A 26,157-nucleotide genomic window follows, 5' to 3' on the forward strand; every position below is an offset into this window, starting at 1 on the left:
GGCAATCCGAGATCGGAACTAGGCCCTGGCCCTGTCCTTTTCCAGAGGGGAAAGGGGCTTGAGCTCTTGTGCTGAGCGCTCATGCTTTATCAGGTGCAAATGTTTACATATTGCCCCAAATGGTCCAGCTGGGCATTGTTATAGTCTCATTTTCCTCTCCCAGTTAGGTCTTATTAGCTACTGTCTGTACCTTGTGCCTCTGTCTGTCTAGTGGTAGGAATCGCCCGCAGAATAACGCTCTCTGAAAGATTTTTTTTTTTATAGTGATAAAGAGAAACTTGGAAGGAGAGGAGCTCAGTGAGTAGAGAGGAGCCGCAGCAGCAACTTTGAAAATGCACTTTAGTCCTTCTGGACAGTGCAACACAGGGAGCCGGGAGAGAGGCTCACTCATTAAGACACAAGCATTTTCCGGCGTTCAGCTCGGGTTGGGTTGTTGCTGCAGGACTTCAACCCTCATCCGCAATCTCCGTGCGCTGACAATTTATAAAAAGAGACCTTAGCTGGTAGAACTCGTGTTTTTATTCACTAGACTTTAACAAGTACAACCGTAAACAACAGGGAAAAAGTGTCAGACCCTGTTACAGCTAACGCTTTCATTACACTCGGAGCCGCCACGCCCCCCCCCCCCCCCACTGTTAATGGGGGGGGGGGAACGACGCCAGGAAGAGTGAGGCTTTTCTGACCCAAAGTGTCACAAAATCTGGAACTTTTTTTTGAAATGGCAACCCCATATGTTTGTAACGTTACGTCCAAGGCTACTGGGGAAACCTAGGAAGCCTTGGTAGCCTATAGTTTGGTGTAGCAATGTAGCAGTTTGTTTCCACCAACACACGGGGCCGAAGTTAGACTGGAGCGAGGCGCAGACGCCCTAAGCTTTTGATTGCGCGAGGCCTCTGTATCCCTGAAAAGGGGAACTGGGCAACTGGGCGCAATTTGTCCTTCTAGCACAATCCTGCGCTGAGATTTCGACCGACTTGCGGATCTCTTGGAAACAGAGCGGCTGGTCCTGTTTTAGGTTCAGTTCTTGCATCCCTTATTCAGGCAAGCAGCCCGTAGGCTCCGCAGGGCCGGGCGTTGTAGCGGGGAATGCAGGCTCGGGCCCGCAGGGCGGGAAGAGCTCCCTTGTCCCTGCTCATTGGCTCGCAAAGGACAGAGGCTGGGATGAGGGTTTGGAGTCGCTTCCTTTTCTAAACGCTGTTTGCGTTTTATCCCCGGTACTCGTGGACACCCACTAATTGACGCAAATGGCAGTCTTGGCTGAGCACAGACAGGTTCATAAGTGTGATGAATTAACCTCAGCAATTACCGTTGCCCTTTTTATTAGCGAGGATTTTTTTTTTTTAATTTAGATCTAAAACGCCAATGGGACAAAACCATGCAGCTATAAATATACACCTATTCTTACAGGGAAAAGTGTGTTTATATATTTGTGTACGTAAGATGTACTGCGTCTCAAATCAGCGTACAAAACTTCATTGTATAACTGGCACCTGGATATTAGCTAGCTCTCTTAAACAGCTCTACAAAATGAGTGATTCAGTAATATAGTTTAGTGAGCAGTAGATTAACAGGAGGACAATGTAGTAAATTACAATCACAGGCCATGTATTCTCAAATTAACAACAAATTGAACCCTTGCAAAATTAAAAAGCACGGTTATAGAAGCCTAGGGCTATTTCTGAAATACAGATGTAGTTTTGTCGATTCCCCTCCCCACCCCCCCAAAAAAAAGAAAAAAAAAAAAAGTAAAGGACGGGAACACTTCGGTTTCTCGGTTCAAGTTGCTGAAGAAAAATGAAGATGGGGGAGGGGGAAACAAACCTTCGCAGCTTGTGCAAAATAGTCCAGTGCGTCTTTATAGGTACGTTAACCACTATTCAAACGCAGCGTTTCTTTATATGTATATCAAAACATACCAGCATTACAGATTTTTCCCCGGAGCAAATTGTCTTTTGTGATACAAAAGCGCCTTGTTTCAAGGAACGCTCCTTGTTTTCGTGCCTTTAGTTACATGTGCCACCAAAGAGCTGCAAAACGTTTAGTGATGTGGGTCTGAGCTCTTTAAAAGGGAAAAGCCGGCAGTGTAGTCCGGCAGCTAGCCGCCTTTCCGCCACAACTCCCATCGATCTCCATGCAGGACCGGTCTCTTAGCTAGCAAGAGCCGCTGAAATTGAAGAATTGTACCTGTGGCGATTGCCCCATCCATGAAATACTCATGTCGTTTTCACCGGCGCAAGGCAATTTCCGTGCGCACGTGACACCCATTCTGAAATGACACGTTTGAAAGTTACAGCTTCTCTCCTGAGGAGGAAAGCTGGGGGATGCTCGCCTGTTCGTTGGAATTACAATGCAAAACCAGGGGCTTTCGTCTACTGTGTATTTCACCTTATTGGTGTGTGTGTTTTGTCTGCAATTGTTTGTGTACAGAGGGCTCCATGAGAGTATAGGTACACACACCTCCATTCGCGTGCTAATTACACACGGTAACAATTAACCAGTGTGACATACCCTAACAATTATTTTTCAGCCATGTTTAGCCATTGGTGCATAGGCCCTACATAGTTTGTAGAGACTAACTCACAGAGATTGGAGTTTTAAATTTAAAAAATTCCAGGTAGGAACAGCCAGAGCTGTTTAACAGCATTATTCCCCCTTACAAGAAAAATTTATAAAAAATAATGGGGGGGGGCATCCTCGGGGATAACTCAGGGCAGGGTTTGAGGCTCTGAAGGCAGGGAAATAGAGAGACCCATAAGCTCACCACTATCTAGAAGCACGCACAGAAAGGGACAAAAGTACTTGTCGGACACTTTTTTCCCTTTAACATATGCTCTTCCATCTTAAGAGCGATTGTATTTTTAAAAAGCCATTTCAAAGTATACGTGTATTAAATCTCCGCTCCTTATTTCTGCCTGTCCTAGAGAAGCCTCGAGCAGACATTGCTACCACTCTGGGATTGTTTTCAATAGCCCAACGACGTTGCCTGTTTCTCACGTCTCAGAATGAAAGCGGGCTGCTTTGCAGTTGAAAAGGCCCGGACGCGATTGTATTTGCAAAGAAAACAGACCCTCTCGCTTTCAGCGTCTGAAGATGAAGTGCGCGCTCTGCACCTGTAGGGAGTAATGCAAGCCGATGGGAGATGTGTGTGTGTGTGTATACGGACATCTATTGTGCTTAGACTCCGTCCTGCAGGGTCAGCCTTAAAGGAAGCATCTGTTTCCAATTAGCAGGCTCCGAGCTCCTGCTCGAGACGAACACTGTTCCCGGGCAAGGAGGTGCCCTTTGAGCACCCGCTCCGCGAGGAACAGCCCGGCCCCAAGTTTGCTCCGTATCCCACTGAAACCACCTCCTCACGCACCACACGCTTTTTCCATTACACCTCTGGCAACTGCCTGCCTTTCACACAGGCACACAAAGAGCCTCTCTCTCCGGCAGCCCAGTTACTCCCAAACGGTGACAAGCTCGCTCAAGTCCCCACACATCATGAAATGGCTCTTGAATACGTTCAGGACCGTTTCTGGGGCTAATACACACACGATCGCGTTCAGACATTGGTGCTCGAATCTCCTTGTGCCCCCACCTTTCCTTTTATAGGCTTAGACTGTCCCCCCTTCTAATCCTTATAGAACGTTATTTACTTTTTAAACACACACACACACAGGACAGCGAGAGAGAGAGAGAACATCAGCGTTCCAGTTATTTTGCCAGTGTGTTCTGTAGTTGTCTAAAGGATCTAATTTTTATGTTTCTAAATGTGCTGCCTAAGACAGAAGTCTGGCAACTTTTCGAGACAGACAGTTAAGAGAAGAGTTAATTGCTGGGTGGTAGATCTTCAACCAAAGGGAAATGTATGGGCTCCACGACCTCTGGATAACCTGGGTACCTTGGCACGACATCTTTCAACAATATTTACTTACCTTGATGTTGCTATTTTATTTATTTCTCAAGGCATCTTTCGAGAGGGTTGGAGCTCCTGGGTGAGCTCTAATTATAGTCAGCAGAAATGTGAATGGCTCAGTTCTATAGGAATTGGATCATAAAGGTGCTGGATAAGGAAGCTTATTGTATTTCTTCTCTCTCATGCACGCAGGAACCGGCGTTTTCAAAAAAACAACCCCCTCTGACTAGTTTGAAAGATATTTGAGCAATTAGAAATTAATTTGCCATGGACCAAAGGCAATTTGACTGTTAAGTTATATCAGTGATCCAAACTTGGAAGAGTTCAAGTGGTGGAAATGGTACATTGGGGTGGAGGTAAGCAGCAGGAAATCAAAACAAGGAGTGTACAGAAAAGGAAGACTAGGGGAAAAGAGCTGGAGGAATGTTAGTGGCAAAATTTTGTTTTTTTTGTTTGTTTTGATTTTCTTTCATTTTAGTTGGGGAGAGCACTAAAATGCACTTCAGGTCCTTTGTAGAAAGATGATTTTTAATATCAAAAAGAAATTAACTGGAAAACCCATCTGTCAGATCCCAGCCAATATATTTCAGGTACATGATGAGGGGAAACAACCCTGGAGATAAACCTCAAATTTAAGAAAGTTAAACAGGAGCAGTAGTAAAGGTGTTTGAGATCTTCTCTTACTTGCAAATTAAAGGTCTGGAAATTAAATGTATATTTTAGACAAGTACATAAAATAAAATTAACTAAAGCCCCCCTAGCATTTTACACCGATTATGATTCTCCTCCAATCGATTATGTCCAACTAAGATGCAGACGGCAGCCTCCACCAACCGTCAGGAGTGATTTCTCTAGGGGAGATGAAGACCATTTGGCGGCAAAGAGCAGGCTCAGGCATTGGGGTTATTCTTCATGAGTTCCACATCAGCTTCCACCATCTCTTTCACCAACTCCTGCAAGAAGGAACAGCATGTGGTGGTTATTCTGGTCTTTTGGAAGACTCAAATGCCTTTTTTTTTTTTTTTTAAGTTTAATTGCCAATCCATTGTGCAATACTCAATGCACTAAAAACAAAACATCCCACCCCTCCAACCCCTCATTTTATGTATCTTTTCAATTATTATTTAACTTGTAGGGAAAAGTTAACTTTGATGTTAACAGCAGCAAACAGAAGTTCAGGAAAGAAAATTCCAGGGGGCTGTCAAATACAGAGACAACTGAGCAGTAATTTAAAAAATACCACAATTTATGAGAAAAATGCCCTCCTGAAGGATCCAATATTAAAATAGCAGTGATACGAAATGTAAATGCTTTATTAATAGAAACCTTGGTTTGTTTTATTTGTGCATTTCCATGCTTTAAGTGAGTGCTGTGCTTCTTTTATACTGTTTTTTTTTTTTCTGCCATGGCTTGGCTTTTAAGGCTGGGACTCTAATTAAAGCTAACTATTTTCCAAAATGTTCAGCACCACAATATTCAGCCCAATGATTATTACAGCATTCAATCCTTCAATATGAGCAGCTGGATTTTTAAATAGCCTTCATTTAATCATTATTGAAACTGTAATTTCTCTTTTTGTTCACCAGTTAAGAGCTTCCCTCTTTCCACAACGCAACACAAACAGGAATAAAACAATCCAGTAAGAGAACTTACATCAAAAGTGACTCTGGGCTTCCAATTCAGTTTTTGTTCTGCTTTGGTACGATCTCCTTGAAGAAAATCCTGGGAAAAGGAAAAGAAAAGAAACATTGTAGGACCTCTTTATGTGTTCCTTGTTGCAGTGTGTAAGGTTTGCCATTGCACTGCGTGCTCCTTATCTAAAGCATCTTGAGGCCCCCAGCAGCTGTAATTTGTCTTTAAAAGAATGAAGCTAGACTAAAAACCTTCAGGCTAATGAAACCATCGGCCTGACTCCCTTAACAGGTTGCAGTTGAGGTGGAAAGGTAAGGCAAGGGCCACACAAAACTGCTGACAGCTATTGTCTAACACCACTTATACAAGAGACTCCTCTGTCCACACACATTTCCTTGCAAGTCCTGGGCTAGATCAGTGTCTTTACAGGCCACACTTAGAAACTCTGACAAAAATCATTTATTTGTGATTGTGCAATTTCAGTTAAAGCTCAGATGCCTATAAATCACCAGGATGCACATTTAAGAAACCTTGCACAGGCCACTTAAAACGTAAGGAGTAATTCTTCTTTACATCAAACCTTATTGACTCTTTAATGGTAAACCCTTTACATTACATTGTCATATGTCCTGATCATGCTACTAAGAGAGCTGTTTCAAATTATTGCATTTTTTCCCCCTTTTGGTTAAACAGAAGTAAATCACAAAGCAAACATGACAACTGAAATGTTCTCTTTCAAATAAAAAACATGTGATCATGGAAGGACTGTGCTGAATAACTTTTAGAACCCATGTTACTGCATTGTTATAGGGCGGCGATAGCACGTCCAGCAGATATGTGGAGAGTGAAAGCTTTTGGCACACTATTTTTTACAAGAAGTAACTTGAACATCCACATAGAAACTACCCTGAAATAGTATATTACAGGAACCCAGACACTGTTAGGCTTGGATCATAAAGATGTGGTTGACTATTTAAAGTGCCACAAACACAAACATGCTGCATCTCTAATGAAACTGAAAGATATTTTGTTGTTGTTTCTAGATTAAACATTAATTATACAAATATCCCTTTGCTTGAATTTATGTACACAGCTCACCAAAAACACAATTCAAAGCTTTCTGTATGTGAAAGGATGGGGTATAATTCCACAGCTAATTGTCTTCTGCATCTTTGACGTGGGGAGAAAAATGTTTGGGATAAATTCTGCCCTCATATTTGACTTCCGTGATGTAACACAGCAGGATTTGGTGTCTCTAAAATTGGGAAAATGTGGGTTTTTCCCCTCCTTCCTCCATCCTTTCTGACCAGTGGTAGAGCTGATGAGCATTTTGTGGCATTAGCTCTCCGAAAGAAGTATGGCTGCACACAGATACCATCTTCTTGCGTGTCTGTGATCATGTTAACTTCCAAAAATAGCCTCGCCCTGTGCCAAAGGTAGGAAATTCTTCTTCATAAGTGTGCTACGTAAAACTAGAGTTCCCTTCCAGGAGTAGAGGGAAAATCACCTCAGGTACTGTACTGCAGACGAGGCTGTGGAACAAACAGGTCTGTTGAGAATGTTCCAGGCAGCATTTTTAATAATTCAGTCTGTATGCTAAAAATAACATTGGCTTCCTCCAGAAAAGACTAAACAGCCAGATCCAAAACAAAATAAAATGACAAGCAAAATCATTTTCTTTTCCTAAGTTATCCTAAACATTTCCTATTGCAATTCTATCATGGCGTTTGGAAATTGCAGTAGACCTTTGGGGCCAAATTCGGTAAAACCCTTACCAATTTGAGTAACCCCATTGGAGTAATCAGATTATTCCTCCAAGTAAGGAATACCCAAGTGAGCATAGCATTGCAAAATCTGGCCCTGAAATAGGAAAAAAGAAAAGGAGTACTTGTGGCACCTTAGAAACTAACCAATTTATCTGAGCATAAGCTTTCGTGAGCTTATGCTCAAATAAATTGGTTAGTCTCTAAGGTGCCACAAGTCCTCCTTTTCTTTTTGCGAATACAGACTAACACGGCTGTTACTCTGAAACGTGAAATAGGAAAGACTCCCATTGTCTCTGATGTACTTTGGATCAGGTTCTAAATCCAAATGGAAGTATTAAAATGTATGCCCTCTCTCTCGTTTTAGTTTAACATGCATTACATATGTCTAGAAGGAAGAAAAACCCTCTTAAAATACAAATTTCTGTACAAAACCAGTTTCCTTTCAATCAATACTAATGCAAGCTGTTTTAAACATTTAAACCATTAGCTAGTAACTTAGTATTTTTAATATAATCTAATTTTAAAAGTCATAATAAAAGGTATATAATAAAACCAGAGTTTCATTTTTATAAAACACTGTATAAAGTAATAATTTTACATCCACAATCTTTATTTCAAAAACAGATTCTTTCAAAACCCTGCCAAATCTAGGGTATTGATTTTTATTTTTTTTTACTCATTGTGGAAAAAGGTCAAGAGATAAGGTATGTCATTGTCTCATTGCACAGCAAATAAGTTTACAGGAAAACTACATATATGCTGCTTTTAAAAGGTTTGGGAGCAGTCTTTAAACTTCCTAACACAAATGTTCTCCTTTAAAACCATTCATTTCCAAAACGTTTTTTTCAAACCCTCCATTCACAAACATAAGCACTCAATTGCTGATAAGCAAAAAATAAGATTTGTTTTTCAAATCAATAAAAGTTCTGAAGTTGCAGTGATTACAGCTGGATGGTATACAAGATAACACAGAAGCTAGTATATGAAATCAACATAAGAATATAAGATAAAAAACAAACGAGAAACCGTAAAGTTCACATACTTTAACAATAAAATAGTAAAAGTACTCTGGTGCTTAGTTTGTAAAAAGATTTACTATATACGATAATACAATTTTCCCCATTTGACTCAGGTTAAAACATTTTAAATGACTTTCCTAGAGAAGTTTATATACTTTCTTGAAACCCTATTTTACAATAAGATCTAATTACAAACAACATTATATAATCAGAATTTCTTCCTGTGGATGTTTTAAGCTGTTCAGCTATAAAAGTTAGTAGATAGAAGATAACATGGATACGAAAAACAGTATTATAGTTTAAACCAATCATCATAACATTACACTTAAATTTGAGGATTGAATGTATTGTTAGTGAAAGCTTGAAACACAGAATGGAAATGTTCTTAATGATGACTGGAAAAAGCTATTACTGATTAAAGGATTGTATTGCAGTCACGTTTGCTGTATTTTTCTACAAGTAGCGCATAATATGAAAACAATAAAGTAATTACAATTAAATAAGAGTATTTGAAAAAAAACTCTTGGAACTGAATCACTGCTTGTTTATGTAATTAAAGTCTTTCATTGAAACTAGAGCTGCACCTATTTAACTTTCAGATTTAGTCCGGTAAAGCCCTACTTTACCACTCCAGGGGCTTACAGCTTTTCAGTCCCAGGGCTTTACTTTCTGGAGGCACAACCAGACCAAAAACGTTTATGAAGGAAGAGGATGAGGTGAGTCCCACAAGGGGAAATGGATCTTTGTCGTTCTTGAAAGACAGCTGCTGCTGAATACAGACCAGCCAATATTCCTGTTTCTGATACCATAGTCGGTAAAGTATAGTCACATAGTATTTCTACAGGATTTTTTTTATCGTTGTGTTTTACACACACAATGTATAAAAAGAAAGTTCCTTGACTTCATGTAGAATGTAGATTCAAGATAGGCAAGTAAGAGGTTTTTTGTTTTGTTTTTACCAAAGCTGAAAATGATGTTAATTGTTTTGTGTTATTTTACAGTACTTGGACTTTGCAAATAAAGTAACAGTGAAATGTTTAAGTATCCATTTTAGGAGGAAGTGTCATCCGACTCTTATTTTCCATGAAAAAGAAAATGAAGCATACAAATGGCAAGTTTTACATGTGAGTTACAACTTGTTCTTGAATATGGAAAGCTGAGCAGTCGGTGAAGTAGCTAAAGGGGTAAAAGGCAACAGCCAAATTGTCTGTTGCCATTTAACACTATTGTAGAAATCTCTGACAGATTTAACTTCACTTAGCTGTGATATGATCTTCTCTCTAGGCCAGGGAAAAGAATGCATCTATCTGATATGATCTTTTCTGTTTGTCTAGCCCTCTCCCACTCTGTTTATAATTATAGCTTAAAGCCTAAATGTGCAAAAAACCAAAAACCACACCCCCAAAACCACCTCTAAATTTTATTAAACCTGATTTTATGGAGATTCGGTTTTATAGTCCAAACCAAGCTAAAGCAAACAAACAAAAAGGTACACACATGAGTACAGAGAAACTTGTTGTGTAGTGTGGCCTGGTATTTTTTAAAGAGTTATAAAACCCAGATAAAAAAATGTAAAATATTTCTGTGTAAAGATCACATTTCCTCAGCTCTGGTTCTGAGTGTCATCACTACTTTTATTTTGACTCATTAGGTGAATAATCTGGTTTCACTGTGCAATTTATTACTAATTCAATTAAATTTAACTGAAAATTTGAAAAGCCTCAAGACAACATGAGGGAAAAAAAGGCATACAGTTTGCTTAAAAGTACTGTAACTTTTCTCCTAATACTCCAGTTGATCTGATAACATTTAGATTAATTCATTTAACTCAGCATCTAGGGTCAGATTCTGCCCCCAGTTACACCAGTGTAAATCCAGAGCAAATCTAATGAGATTATAGGTGCTATAAAAAACCTAGGAAGTCAATGGCAAAACTCCCATTGACTTCAATGAAGATAGGATTTCATCCCTAAAATAGACAGAGTTGACCTAAATTGTAATAGTGCTGCAGTCAGAAAGTTGTGGTGGTCACATTCACAAGATGATGCATAAGGCTTTCTGGAAGCTGACTTTTTATGTCACAGATCTTTTATAAACTGATAAAGGGGTTAGAGGAAGCTCTGAAAAGTCACCAAACTAACTGCCTGTTCTTGCAGTTCTTTGCCTGAGAAAGGTTGTCAGAATTGGGCTTCTAGGTCAGAACGTTTTCAAGAATGTAGTAATTTGAATACAAGGTTTCCTTAAACCCCATTTTTCTCCTCTATCCTATGTATTTCCTTCTTGAGACAGCCCTCTCCTCTTTGACTCATGCTATGAAAAAAACAACCATTTAAGAAGTCTGCAATATTGTACAATTTCTCCATTTCTGTAATTTTTGGGGGCACATGCTGAGGCCATTTGAGCTTCCCCTATAAGTATTTTATTACACAGAATATTATTCTCTCTTCAGGTACTTTTTGGAGCAGTTTTCATATGTATTTTTACTGAGAGATCATGTAACACAGCTCATTGACAGGTCAGCCCCATAGCATGTTTGGGTGTCTGCTACACTTCACTGTTAAAACATAGCAGACTTTGTTAAATAGTTTCCTGAAATCAGTTAGTTAGGGAGGAGATTGATCAACCAGACAACCCATGATACTCAAGATGTATACATCACTAACTGCATCAATTGCTGTCGCCCTTATCTTCTATTCCCCTAACACTCCCATTACTTGTCACCAGGCTGTGTTATACTGTGTGTCTTAACTAAGGCCCTGTTCCTGAAAAGACTTAAGCACGTGAACAGTCCCCTTGACTTAAATGGAAATACTCACTGCGTAAAGTTAATCATGTGTGTAAATCTGCAAGATTGGAGCCAAAGAGCCTCAAAGCACATATTACTAGGTGTAGTACTACTGGGAATAGTACCACTGAGCTCAAATGAAGACCTACATGGAACTAATCACAATAGTTTGGCAGTAGGTGCTTGCAGCCCTTATACTCTGAGATTTTCAAGGCAGGGGACACTGTCCTTAATTTGTCTGTAAAGTGCCATACAAACTTATCATGCCATGGAAATAATAATATATAATAAAACAACTGGTTTCAGAATAACAGCTGTGTTAGTCTGTATCCGCAAAAAGAACAGGAGTACTTGTGGCACCTTAGAGACTATTCCTGTAAGCACTGTAAATAAGAAGGGAGTGTTAAGATGAAGTGTGTCAATGAGGAAAGCCCAAAATCTACACACACACAGAGAAAATATCTTGAATTTAAGAAGGGCAGTTATGGAGTGGCATTCAGTTTTCATTTTCCACCACTATTCTTAGAAAAGCAAAGTTGTGGAACAGTTAACGTATCAAGGGAATAAAAGAATGCCAGTGAATTTGGTTCCCTATCTAAATTTGTTTTAAAGTGGCATGAGCAGGCTAGCTTTCACTGTTGCGTCAGTGATTCCTCCCCCCCGAAATATAGTACTTTTCACAAAGAGCCCTAGAGAAAGACAAGGGCAAATGCCTATATGGTGGAAACCGCTCAGAATGACCTTGGATATTGTGAAACTCCATTTGCAATGAAATCCTGACCTTTTTCCTAAGTGTATTTTAATATGCAGAAATTGTTTGCTTAGGAAACTTCACGTATAATCCAACAGTTCTGTGGAACAGAAGGACTTTAGCATGGGGCTGATTTTGAGAGGTGCTGAGGACTTGCATTTGTGATTGACTTTGGTGGGCTAGGGGTGCTCACTACCTTCCGGATAAGGCCCAATCAAAGAGTTCCATTGTATGAACTAATATAAACTAAACATAAATCGAATGAGATCAGCCTTTCCTCTTGTACCACAAACCAGACACATTACAGCAGTGTCTTTAATTGATCTGTTTGATAATCTTCAATTTGATCAGCCTCAAAAGAGGCAGGCATGAGAACTCACAGCAGTAATAAACAGAAGGGTGATAATTAGTCATGAATATTCTCTCTCCTCTCTTCCTCCCCTCCCCCACCACTTTCCCACTTCATTGCTGCGTATCAGCACAAATTGAAGCTGAAGCCAGACCTCTCTTTTAATGACAGGGGTGATAAGAGACACGAAGAAAACAGCAAACTGTCTGGTCTGCTCAGGAAGTTGGGAATCAGTGGCATTGTCCATCAGGGAGGCCAACAGAATGCCGTCAGTGCTAAAACAATGCTTCAGCTCAACTTCAGGGAAATTGAGTCAGTCAGCACTGGCTTGGACAAGCACACTGACATTGGAGATAAAATGGCAAATGGAGCAAAAGAGAGGGAGCTGACCCTCTGCGTGGTATGAGTCTCGTTGCCAGGGCTTTATCACTTTGATGGAGGCAGTGCACAAGTTAATCAACACGAGAGCATAATGCATATGTACCTCTTAGGAGAGCATATGCAGACGTTAGGTTACTACACTTATTATCTTTGTGCAAAAGTCAACTGAGTTACATGCCTAATATGGTCAAGTATTAGTCACTCTTTTAATTTCCCAGATGAAGCCTGAGAAAATGTCTTGGCAAAAATTAGTCTTTGGTCCAGATAAAATTCCTCCTGAGTTTGGGCTGGATGAGAAGACCACTGACTTTAAAGGGCTTTGAATCAGGCTTTCAGTTGCTCAACACAAGTGTTCTTTACTGGAGATTTTTATAGGCCAGCTACTGTTACAGTGTATCCAGTTTGAGCCCAGATACTCTTCAGGAACATGAGATTCATGTATGGACAGTGACGTATGTAAACATGTGGAATAGTCTCACAAGGAGAGTACAAGAAGCCGTACAACTCAGGACTTTTGAAAACTAGACTGGACACTAGAGATGGAATCCTGGCCCCACTGAAGGCAATGGCAAAACTATAATTGACATCAGTGGGGCCAGGATTTCACCCTAGAAATGTACCATAGGGCACAATCCTGCATTTGCATGGAGATAAACTGGGTGAGCCAACTCCAGCTTCTATGATTCTATAAACACAATGATAATCCCAGTTTGGGACTCTGCAGACACCAATGAAGGCTTCCACTTAATGAGATCTTTTGAAGTGTAACAGGTGCCGATGATAAGAACGGTGAGAATTCTAGGGAAGATGAATAAAATTAAATCAACTACACTTGCACGTACCATTTATTATGTAAATCCTGAGTATGGTGAAAAAAAGAAACTTAAAACATGGGACAATATACTATTTTGTAAAAAGAAAAAGAGTACTTGTGGCATCTTAAAGACTAACAAATTTATTTGAGCATGTGCATATATACAAATTTAAAACACACACACACACACACACACACTGGTTAAATAAGTGGCCACATTGCAGCTGAAGGCTGAAATCTTAATTACAATGCATTGATTTTTGCTTCCCCCCACTGCAACATAGAAAACTTATTCAAGCAGGCTTTGTCTATATTAGAAAGTTGTACTGCTTTAACTACACTGGTCTAGTTAAAGTGATATAACTCCCCTGGTGTGGATGCAGTTATAGCGGTATAAAGATACTTTTATACCGTATTCCCATATGGAAGGGGAATAATTACAAATCACCTTTATATCAATATACATTCATCCACACTAAAGCTTTCACCACTAACGAATTCAGTCCAAAAAAAAAAAAAAAAAATCACACGCCTAACTGAAATAGTTATACCAGTAAAACTTCTAATGGTAGACCAGACCTTAAAGATGCACATGTAAATACACATTCTTTCTCTCTGATATTGTGTATCCAGCCAGCCAGCTCCACACACGTGCACAGAAAAAAACCTTTGGGTTAACTTGCAAAAAAATCTGATAAGTAAATAACTTGAAACCACATTTTATGACAAACAAAACTGAGTTGTTCAAATCTTCTAGAGAAATTTAGTGAGCTTTACTGATAGTGGGATCCTTTTAGAAGGCCGCAGGGAGGCAAAATGAGAAGAGGTCATTTCCAATTGTGACATAACAGAAGAATACCATTCTAGCTATCAGCCCATCTTTTCATTAATAAATCAATTTTTTTGTTGTTAATTACTGAACTGTATTATGTTGTAGCTTGTGTTCCATTATGCCCTGATCTTTTGAAAACTCTTGTGGAAGTGAATGGGACATTTACTTGCGTAAGGAATAAAGAATTGGGTAAACACAATCTGATCCTACAAGCACTTGTTACCAGGCAGAGAGCTTATTATTGCGGGTGAGAGGCTCTTTAAATGTAATTGCCATAGATAATTTTTAATTATGTCTGAAGATTATTTTCCTCATCATTTCCTCTTCCTGTCATGCTTTTCAGGTGTTTTTACTATATTGTTAAAGTTGTTTGATTTCACGGGGATTAATTATGTAGTAAGAAATGTGAACGAAGGTGGTGGAATCAGGTATTCAATGCTTATAAGGCAAGCTGCTGATGCATGCTTAAAAACCTTTGACACATTCACTGATCTGCTCAGCAAGGTGAAAATGAAAACTGGCCTACTGCTATATTGCTAAATTTTAACTCTGCCACAGAAATACAGTGCATCACTTTTAAAAACCATTTCTTCATTTAAGAAGTGTTAGTAGGTTTGCCAGTCATTGCTACGTAAGTATCAGAAACGAAAATGATAATCACAACAGTGAGCTTGTTATTTACCATTGTGGGCCGCATCCAATACTACCTTTATGACCCTGAGGATGTCATATGGGCCACAGCTGTGTGTTGATTGGGTCGCAAGTGGCCCAAGGGCCACAGGTTGAGAACCACTGGTTTAGAGAAATGTTGTAAAGTAATAGAATAATCAAATCTCTATTTAACAGGGTATTACCATATTACAGAGTTAACCTCTTTACAACATCCAAGCCATGTGATTAATGGGGATTTCATTAATTTGAGTGAAACTACTGTCTCTACTCATATTTAGCAAGCCAGGCATTTCTATCAAAAATTATTTAAAAAAATTGGACAGGTGTGCTCTCTCCCCCCATCCCTCCCTGGGGGTGGATGCACAGTGTTAGATATTTGGTTACCATTTAATCAAAATTCAAAGAATCTATCTGTCCTCTGTCTATTTTGCTGGGTACATTATTGATGTATTAATTTTTCCATAACAACCTCCTAAATTTTTGGGAACCATTTCTCTAGTTCTGGGCTATTTTTCTTATTCTAATTAGAGGTTATCAGTAGGCTAGTGGCTGCTAACACATGAAAGATAAACTCTCATTTCTTTGAGCATGACCATTTCTGCTAAGAAATCTCCAGAGATTATTTTGATACAGACCTAGGGATGAAGCATTTCACAGAAAAAGAATCCTCCTGTCCTCCACGATGGATAATAAAATCTGAGTTTCATTTTGTCTTTGGACATGTCACCTCCAATATTTCCCTTTACGGACTCACACTTATATCATGACTGCTTGACAAAAATACACAAACTAGTATATTTTAATTCTATAATATGGATGTCTAAAGGTACATCCCTATCACTCTTCTACCATCACTACTTTGTGATGATGTAAATGTAATATCTGATGAAGGAGAATGTAATTCACTTTTTATTCAACAAAAACCTCATTTTTTTTAAATAAAAACATTTCTCCCTCCCCCCAAATTTGAGTTTAATCAAAAAGCCATTTTCTGTCTAAAAACATTTTGATGGACACATTCCAACAGCTGTGATCATCATATATTATCTCCCTTTCTTGGATATATGTTTAGTTAATAACCTCAAACAGTTAAAGGCTAAGTTGTGACTTGGACTACAGGCCTGGGCAGAAAAGTAAAAACCCCTTTTACACTGCTATGTGGCTCTTCGGACCTTGGATTCACTTACTTTCTACCCAGAAGCAGGTGGGCAGGAAGCCGGAGGAGAGGGAAGAGGTGGGGAATGAGTGGGTTCTTGTATCCACCCACTCATGTGACGTCAGCATGAGAGGGGGGTTAATAATTTGCTGTGTTACAGGCCAATATATATCCCGGAGCCACAATTCCTTTCCTTGCACAAAACAACTATATGCTGCCCCTTGTTATTGGTTGTGTCCTAGAGACACAATCTAGCCCTAAATGTCATCATTACCAATCATACTTGATTAATTGTCTATAAGCACTCTTTCTACCTGCATCTCAATCAGTCACTGACAATTGTCAGAATCAGATATCAGTAGACGATAACTGGAGATAATGTAGGATTTTAATGTTTAAAAGAGACGCTCAAGAGTTATGTTTATCTTACGTGCCAAACAGCCACAAAAATTACCTGTATTTAAAGAAAGCCATTTAAATGTGCAAAGAGAAAAACAACCGGGGGAGGAGGGGGGGGGAAGGGGCGCTATGGGCCCCTCCATGAAGCTGGCACATAGGTTGCTTTATTTGCCCTCAAACACTTCTCATTACAAAACAAATGATCCATGAAAGGGTTAAAGTAAAGCACGGTAGGATAATTTTACATTCTGAACATGTCCTGAACGTATTCTTCAGCATGCTCGATAGAGAAGGAAATCCAAGCAGTGGCCTTTCACATGACATCATAAAAGCCTAATTTATCACCAGCCACCAAACATCTAGAAAATCATAACATCCTTTCAGGAAAACCATGTGCAAAATAATCAGATTTACTTTGATGAAAGCTTTAGAATACAAGTCCAAGTAGGACGCTACAAACAGTAACCCTTTGCAGGTACTTGCCACAGCTAACACCTCAGACTCATGTTTTGCCCAATAGGAGGCTGCTGTATTTCCTGATCATAAATAAATTTATTTTTATATTGTATATGTATGCCACCAAATCAGACTGTTGAAGACAAAGGGTCAGATCCTGGCCAACGTGAAGTCTGCTGTGCACCACTCTGGTGACAGAAAGCAGCTTTAAGAATGGCCTAAGTGGCCAACTGAGGACCTCCTTTGCATAGGAAGATCCCTCCAGCAGTGCAGAGATGATTTAGATGGTCTTATGCTCCCCTAACCCTCACAGTCCTGGTGCAGGTGCCTCAGGGCTGTAGTCTGAGCACTGCTTTTATGATCCTTAGCTACTGGAATGGCCACTGGAGTGGAAATTTGGTATAAAGACACCATTGCCTCCCTCCCCTTTTGGTTTCTGAGCTGAGCATGCTCAAATAGCCCCAAGAGCTGGGCTCACAATTTAATCTAGGGATCTCAAACTCAAATCACAAGGGCCACATGAGGCTAGTTCATTGGCCCGAGGGCCACATCACTGACACCTTTTCATATAAAGATACAAAAGCCCCCCATGTCTTCCGCTTGCCCCGCCCCCACTCCACTCCTTCCATGAGGCCCCACCCCTTCCTTGCCCCCATTCCAACCCCTTCCCCAAAGTACCCATCCCAACTCCACCCCTCCCCGCTCCTATTCCAACCCCTTCCGCAAATCCCTGCCCCTTCTCCGCCGCCTCCCCTGAGCACGTGGCTCCCCGCTCTTCCCCCCTCCCTCCTGGAGAGTGCTAAGTGCCTGGAGGTAGGCAGAGGAGCGGAGATGTGGGGCGCTGCGGGGTAGGGAGGGAGGCCAAGTGAGGGGAGCTTGGTGGCAGCAGGAAATAACTCTGGGAGGGGGCAGGGAGCTTGGTGGGCTGCAGCAAATAACTCCACCCGCTGTTTGAGACCCCTGATCTAATTCATCAAAAAAGACTCACTTATACATTACATGGCCTGATTTTCAGCACCAAGCACCTGCAGCTTGTTGAGTTCAGTCGGAGATGTGGGTGCTCAACACCTCTGAAAATCAGGCTGCACAGTCACATCAGCCTGTAGTTGGAGTACGAGGGAATATCTCTGAGTTAGTTGTGGATCATCCTCAAGGTTGGCTGAAGTGTTCTACCAACATCATTTGTTAAATGCAATGACAAAAATTTGAATCCTAATCTGGGCACAAGGAAGCCCTCCACACACCATTACCTACACACTGCATGTAAGTTGTACATTTCATCTGAGGATCCAAAAATACTTTACAAAGATGAGAGATAGTTCTGTCTGTCTGTCTATCCAGGACTCAAGGCATTCAGTGTATTCTAAATGGGTGGTTTTTTTGGCTCAGTGAAAATACACATGGACTTATCATAATGTTATTCTAAATCTCCAGTTAACATTAATTCAAGAAGTGAAACATGACTGCAAAATCAAATGATCTTGCATTTACAAAATAAAACAAATGAGTGCATTTCTTTGATTTAAAAATTAGGTATTCTAGAACATAAAATATGTGCATTGTCATATATTAAGTAAACAACATATTTAAAACTCTCATTGTCCTTTGAGCGAACTGGCCAGCATTTATGTAACATTCTTGGACTGTAACAGTAAATTCAGATAACTGAGCAAAGTGCCTTCGAATCTGGCCTTAGAACTCTTACTTACTGGTCAAAGCCCAAGTCTTGCTGATGTGACATGAAAAAATAAACTTACTTATTGTTTTATGTTTTCAGAGATTGGTAATAAAAGCAAATTCTTATGTTACTAGTCAACTTTTGAGAATGAAAACAGGAATACTATGCACAAAGGATGCTGGATCCAGGGAAGGACACAAGCTCCCTATGCAGGAAAGGTTAGGGAAATTTTTCAGAACACTTTTTTTCTTTCTCTCTCTCTCTCTTCTTTAAAAGGAACAAACAAAGACAACAACACAACAAATCACCATAAACCACAAATTCAATAAAGCTAATAAAATTATCTTTCGGTAAAATAAGACAAACATTTCTTCCATCTTCTCCTTTTTCTATTCCTCTTTCGCAACTTCATTTTCAGGCATTCTTTCTTCAGCGTTTGTACTTTCCCACAGACTACCTGGGCCAAATTAAGCATGGGGTAAGAGGTTTCATTCTCCACAGACTTCTGGGGAGTTGCACTTGCTTACATCAAGTCTGAATTTGGCCCATTTTCTCTATTTTTTTTCACTCTTAGGAAATGTTTTAGGTTTTTCCCACTTGTTAAACCTAGTTTCTCTCTTTTTCAAGACATTTTTTCATTTCTGATTTGATGTTTCTCTCCCTTTCTCTCTAACTCAATCTCTCTCACATTTCTCTGTTGAGCACTATTTCCTTCCCACATTTCCCATACCTTAGTTTCCCTCCATGCTCTCCAGTCACCTCGTAGTGAGATGCCCCTACTGGTCCTTTCCCCTCTTTTCTTCAACACTGATTTTTCATACTTCGTTCTCATGTTATTTTTCTCCATAGGTATTTTCCACCTCCAACTTCTTCTGCTCTGGTCTTCTCTCCCTATTCCCCGAACCTCATTTCCTTTTTACTTGTCCTCCCAGGGACTCTTGTGGGTCAATGATATGTGGTGACTGCAAACCAAATTCCATCAGCCTCTGAATTTTGATGAATATTTTGGAGAGGGTGAGAGAAATTGCAGTGCCATCCACACAATGCAGATGAGCTGATAGGGCTAAAACTACTATAGCATCTGGAAGCAAATGAAAAAAAAAGCACGCAAGATTCACTGAAGTCTAAGGGGCATCTTCTCACCTACAGTAACAAAAACAGATATTTACTACTATTACTGTTCACAGAAGTTGCCTACGAGTGAGGCTTCCATAAATTTGGCAATGCACTCATCATATATACATTAAACATATGCATAATATACTCCACTCCTTTTCACAGCATTGCTAAATGCAAAAAGCGCTTCTTTAAATTTGTTCTCTCTATGACCTTCTTCGCATAACTACCTTCAGTTAAATCAAGAAAGGACTTTTTGATCTGCTACCAAAAAAACCTTGATTATTTCACTCTGTAGCAGTCGAATAAGACAAGGCATTACAGAAAGGGGAAAGTTAACATTTTCTAGTGATCCTTCCTTAATTACCAAACCTCTTTTAAGTCCAAGAGAAAAAGAAGTCCAGAGCAATTTTCTGTGGAGATATATATGCAACAGTGGGCATTGGGTTGGAATCTCCCTAAGGCATCACCTGTGTGATATTTGAAATGCAAGATGCATCCATTACTTAATTATCCTGTGATTAAACTGTCCCTTAGACATTCAAACAGTAACCTACTGCCAAGTTTCAGGCTGAATTGTTCTTCAATCAGGCTATAGATGGCCTCATCCTCCCCTGATATTCAATTGTCCCCCCCCATTCTTATTAGTTTTCATTTACATGGTGGTAGCACACAGAGGCCAGGCAGATGTTCCATTCTACATACCCAATACACGTAATAAATGACAGTCCCTATTTCAAAAAGCTGTCAGAATCAAATGTACTCCTGAAAAATGCAAGCAGAATACTTCTAAATCTCATTTCTTCTCTCCTGGGTAGGTCACTTATAATTCCTACCATTCGGCTTATTTGATTTTATCTATTTCCAAAGTCAGGGGGCAATACTACCCAACACAGAGAACAAGGACTGACAGAACTGTCATGTATCTGTGGAGAAACTAAAAAGCAGCTGAAATAATGGGCTAGATAAATATCTCGGTAGTTTTATTCTGCTAGTAATGTGAGCAAGGCTCAAAGTAGAACTATTGCTGATAAATCAAAGTAGTTCTGGATTAAAATAGCAATCTAATGTGACTATAAGAGACCCCCAGAGAAGGAGGACACGTGAGACTAGGACAATGTACCTTAGGATCATATTTTGCTCTTTCTGTTAAATAGATTTGCACTCTAGGCGATGGGATTTCCAGATCCTCACTTCTACTAAATATGGTCAATGTTTAAATAAATACAGTCAATACAGAAATATCTGCTTTCTGATCTTTGCGTCTACTTATGTGTTTTGCTCTGTCTGACTAATCTGAGAATGACTTCTAACTCACCTCTCTGTTGGACATAATGTAAAACAGAATAGCAACAGTGATTGATATCTTGGGACAGATTTTCATAACAGTGTGTATGCATTGCTGACCTATTTGCTGGCCAACTGCATATTAAAATGACCAGTTAGATAACTAACTGGCCATTTGCACATGCAATTACTATTGTGTGTGATCTGTATGATCAATCATGGTAACTTGCATGCAAAAATTAGGCACATAGGTCCTGATTCTCCATTACCCTGTATCTTAGATAGTCGTTTATACTCCTGCATAAAGTTGGTATGAGATGCTACAAACCTGATTAGGTAAGTGTTTTACACTCATTTTGCACATGCTTTGCATAGGTGCGGACTAGACGAGGTACAATGCAGTGAAGATACATGTTCATAAATGCATGCACAGGATTAAGAAAATCTAGTCCCCTATTATGAGTATATGTTCATCAGAAATGACAATGTACAACATATCCAATAAACACATGACAAGACAAAGCAGCATATATAAGGATTATCCAATTCACATAGACTAACATTTGAAAATTTGGGTGCCTAAAGCTAGGCACCAACATTCATATTTAGACACCTAATGAAAAGTTCAGGTATCTTCAGAGGTCTGCAGGAACTGTGGTTTTCAGCACCTTTGAAAATAAATCCCCTTTGCCCAGATGCCGAAATATAGATTTAGGCACCTAATTTTACATACCTAACGTTGAAAGTTTTGACCATATTGCGTACTCGTAACTGTTAGAATCACAAACTAAGTAAACCCCAGCAGTTCAATAAAACTCTCCAATATGTCTAGCAGCATATTGTGTATAAATAATTTCCATTCTTTTGTGTTCTCATATATATGACCACATCCTGATTTACTACGCAGGCAAACTCCCACCGAAATAAACAGGAATGTGGCCAAGTAAGAATCATAGAATCATAGAATATCAGGGTTGGAAGGGACCTCAGGAGGTCATCTAGTCCAACCCCCTGCTCAAAGCAGGACCGATCCCCAATTAAATCATCCCAGCCAGGGCTTTGTCAAGCCTGACCTTAAAAACTTCTAAGGAAGGAGATTCCACCACCTCCCTAGGTAACGCATTCCAGTGTTTCACCACCCTCCTAGTGAAAAAGCTTTTCGTAATATCCAACCTAAATCTCCCCCACTGCAACTTGAGACCATTACTCAAGGACTGAGTAAACAAATGGCTAAGGACATAGCAGCTTTTGGATATTAAATAAACAGGAGCTTTTTAATATTCGTCCTTAACATTGTCCATTATTGTTAGCATCTCATCAGGCTAAACTCCTGAAATGTTACAACATAAATAAAGTATATATTTTTACCCTGTGCCTGTCTCATTTCCTGCTCTTTCTATTGCCTTTATTTATTCTTCCTTTATCTGAGCTTGATGCAAAGCTCATTCAAGTACATGGGAATTTTTTGACTGTCTTCAGTGGACTCTGGATGAGAGGTCTTCTTTTGTGGGTATCAACAGTCGACAAGAAGCTTCTTCCCAACCTTTTCCCCTCTTTACATTGGCTGCTCTTGTCCATTCCCCAAGATATTCTGTTCATGACTTTCCTTCTTTCTACTGGTGATCCCTCGTGATCATTCTTTGTTGCATTTTTCCCCGAGTCCCAGAAGGATTTTGCTCCTCTCCTACTGCTACCTGACCTTCAATTTCCCAATCTATTCCAGTTTCTGATCCTACTTTTTCATGAATCCCTGAACATCTGCTAACCACGACACACTCAAATATCAATCCTGAATCCTTGGTCATTTATCTGTATGTGCAGCAGGTGTATAATTAACTTGGCTTCTTCTATTAATCAGCTTGCTAGTGGGAATAGCTCCTCACTTGCAAGGATTGGGGTAAATTATATTTGGATTTATTATTTAAGATTAGTAACTATTAAAATGAAGGCTACTGTATCTGCCACAGATGAAAAATCTATGTATATTATGTTTATCAGTGTGAACCATACATTGTTTGATGGTTCCAAGTCCTTCTGGGAGTGTCACAAATCCACAAGATGTCTCTAAGTACTAGATTTTGCATTTGGATTTCTGATTTAGCTGAAGGATGTGTAAAAACACATGCAGCCAGACAGTTCCTTGGCTATACATCTGAGAAAGCTCTAGAGCAGAAGTTATTGCTTCCAAAGTCAATTGTAACTTATGCTCACTAAATTGGCTCCAGATCTGCCCTTTTCAGACAGTAGCAGAGGAATAATTTATTCTTTTTGTGAAAATCACCCATGTTTAGCTTAAACAGCCCCCCTTCCGATTCACTATCATTAATACCGAAGACCTGTAGACCCAAAGATCCACAACCTTTGAAGGACAGCAGAAGAATGGTGAATCAAACATTATGGGTAGTGGTGTCTGTCAGCACTGCAAACTGTGCAACCTATTCCAAATATAAGAGATCTGCAGTGTGAATCTGAAAGCAGAATTTGTACTTTTGCTCCAATCATCAGGTTTCATGTTTAATTTCCTTTCCTATTTGCACCAAAGCAATTTATACCAAAAATCTTAAAGCTCATGAATGAGCGGTTCCAGTTTATAGTAACTTTGTGTTTTGATCCTAACACAACATGCATAGAGTTTTCTCACATGAAGGAAACTTGTATATAAATAGAATGCTCTGAGTTCAGCTCAAACTGAGACACTTGCAGCTTGACAGGGGATCCTTTGATGGCACCAGCCACCTTATTCTATTTGATCCACCGTGGATGATACTTGGTGGACTTAACTCCCTGAAGAGAAACTGCTTCATGGAATACTGACAGAAATAATATCCTACCCCACTATTTTATAGAGACTTCTTCATGGGCAATCTTCAGCAGCACCAGCTACCCAGTGGGGACCTCTGATAACAGTTGCCTGAGGAAGGTAGGCTTCATTAAAACACTTGTTGCCAAAATGTGTAATGAAAGGAGGGAGGGGAAGCAGAAGGGGAACTCACTCCTCCAACAGTGTTTATTAGTAGAATGAGCAACCGAGGCAGTGCTCAGTCTGGTGCTGAAATTAGATAGGGAGGTTTTATGATGGGAAATTTATTCTTTATATGACAGCTACACTTCTCATCATGGATCATAAAAATCAAATGATCCACCAGATTACTGCTCAATTGTAACTTGCGTCCACAATAAAAATGTTAATTTTCTCTATTGTTTTATGACACTGGCTGAGTTTGGAATGCTCTCAAGCAGGATACTGATGTTAGTTGTGGGTATAAACAGACCTGGAGTATTTATAAATACTTATTTATGCAATAATTATTATTAGCAGTGGTAAGCGTGAGGAATGATACCAGGATCACTGATTCAATACTATCACCAGTCAGATTACTAAAACATCACCACTGTAATGTAAACAAATAGTTCTATTTGTAATTGACAGAAAAGGTATACGATAACCACTACATTTCTGACTCATTACCCTTCCCCCTTCAGACAAACATACTATCCTATTTCCTTTTATGATACAAAGCTCCTCCACAGCAATCAATTCAAGAATATAAAATTACAAGTTCTAACAATAAATAATAATATTAATAGTATAATTCCTTGCATTTACATAGTACCTTTTATCAGATAATTTCAAAGCAACACAGACACAGAGAAAGGTCAATTGACTCTTCCGAATATGTATAGTAAGCCAGCGTCAGACCAGGGAATAAAACTCAAGGTCTAGCCACTAGACTATGCAGCGGAAATAAGAGTTTTACAGCAGTGCAACATCACTGGAAGACATGCTACTGAAAGCAATTATTATAATAGATTCTCCTCAAAGGTTATCCTACATTTTGTTAAAACACTAATGTGGCAAAAATTCTGCGACACAGAAGGAAACCCCAACAGTGGAGACTAGAGGTAACAAATGTACCCAGCTTTGCCAGCAGAGCTTGTAATTTCTTTCACCTAACAAGTGTGTTCCTAACTAGGGGGATGATTAAAAGCCCGCTGAAATCAACAGACTCCCATTCCCATCAGTTGTGCACAGAGGTGCAGTGTTTGTGTGTGTTACAGTGAGCTGGGACCGAAGGCTATTTCTTTTTTGTGTGATGAATTTCTTATTTATTTTAATAAAGAAACAGCCAGTGAAAAGTACACAACAGTAGCTAACTTACATCTTGTATATGTTTCCAAATACTGCACGTTTCACAGGATCATCAACAGAGTTATGCAACTGCGCAATTTTACAACTTGTCAAAGCTGCAAGACAAGTACTTACACAGACATAACATGTTTGGGTGGGGGTAACAGTAATGTAATAGGAGAAGACATACAAGAGCAGGCAAAAGAGGGGACCAGTGGGGGGAGAGAGAGAAAAAGCGGAAAAGGTCAGGTGGAATGGAGGTCTGGCATTATTTGAGCCATCTCAACATTTTTTATCCAAATGTATCTAGAAACAGGGTCCAAATTTCTTCAAATTCATACAATTGCTCTCTACAGTGATAAGCTGCTAACTTAGACATGCCCGCATACCACCGCTCCATTCTGGACATAAGCCTACTCTTCTATTTTTGTAAAATCATGCGCTCAGTGATCATTGTAGCCCAAAGTCTTCATAGAGGAGTTAAACCCAGCTCAGCAGGGATATCACCTAGGATATAATTTTTGGCTGAGGTTTGGTTGCTCAAGTCAAGCTCTATTTTCACCTCTTTCCACAGCTGCCTGACTGTGGGGCAGTCCCACAGCATATGCATTAGGGTTCCTTTTTCTTTGGAACAGCACCAACAAATATCTGAGGATACGGTCTTTAGCCTGTGAAACCTTGGTGGCATCCAATACATTTTCAATAAAATCTTTTCTATCAAGTGCAGCCTGAGATCAACAGAAGCATTTTTAACATTCCGTAATATTCTCTGCCACTGGGATTCTTTTAAGGGCTGTGATAAATCCCTTTCCCACGCTTTCACAAAGAACTCCAGAACAATGGAGTTTCTCTTCATTTGTAAAGTGTACACAGTGGACATGGGCATAGGCGTCGACTCCGTGAGTGCTCTGGGGCTGAAGCACCCACAGAAAAAAGAAAATAAAAAAGGGGCGCTCAGCACCCACTGGCGGCCCCATGGATCAGCTCCTCCCCTCCCCCAAGCATCTCCTGCCTGCCCGTAGCCCCACTGATCAGCT

General features: G+C 39.8%; 1 protein-coding gene across 2 annotated transcripts in view; it reads right to left on the bottom strand.

Moving 5' to 3' along the window:
* Positions 1-4,455: 4,455 nt before the first annotated feature.
* Positions 4,456-26,157, bottom strand: part of GMDS (GDP-mannose 4,6-dehydratase) — a 551,250-nt gene continuing 529,548 nt past the window's right edge. For both annotated transcript variants that reach the window (XM_077809143.1, XM_077809142.1), the window contains 2 exons: positions 5,552-5,620; positions 4,456-4,851 (listed from right to left, as the gene is read on the bottom strand). In XM_077809143.1, coding sequence (XP_077665269.1) covers positions 4,789-4,851; positions 5,552-5,620 — 132 coding nt within the window. In that variant the 3' untranslated portion in view covers positions 4,456-4,788. The remainder of the gene's footprint in view (positions 4,852-5,551; positions 5,621-26,157) is intronic.

The sequence above is a fragment of the Eretmochelys imbricata genome, chromosome 2 (assembly GCF_965152235.1).
Source record: "Eretmochelys imbricata isolate rEreImb1 chromosome 2, rEreImb1.hap1, whole genome shotgun sequence".
In the NCBI taxonomy this organism is placed as follows: domain Eukaryota; kingdom Metazoa; phylum Chordata; order Testudines; family Cheloniidae; genus Eretmochelys; species Eretmochelys imbricata.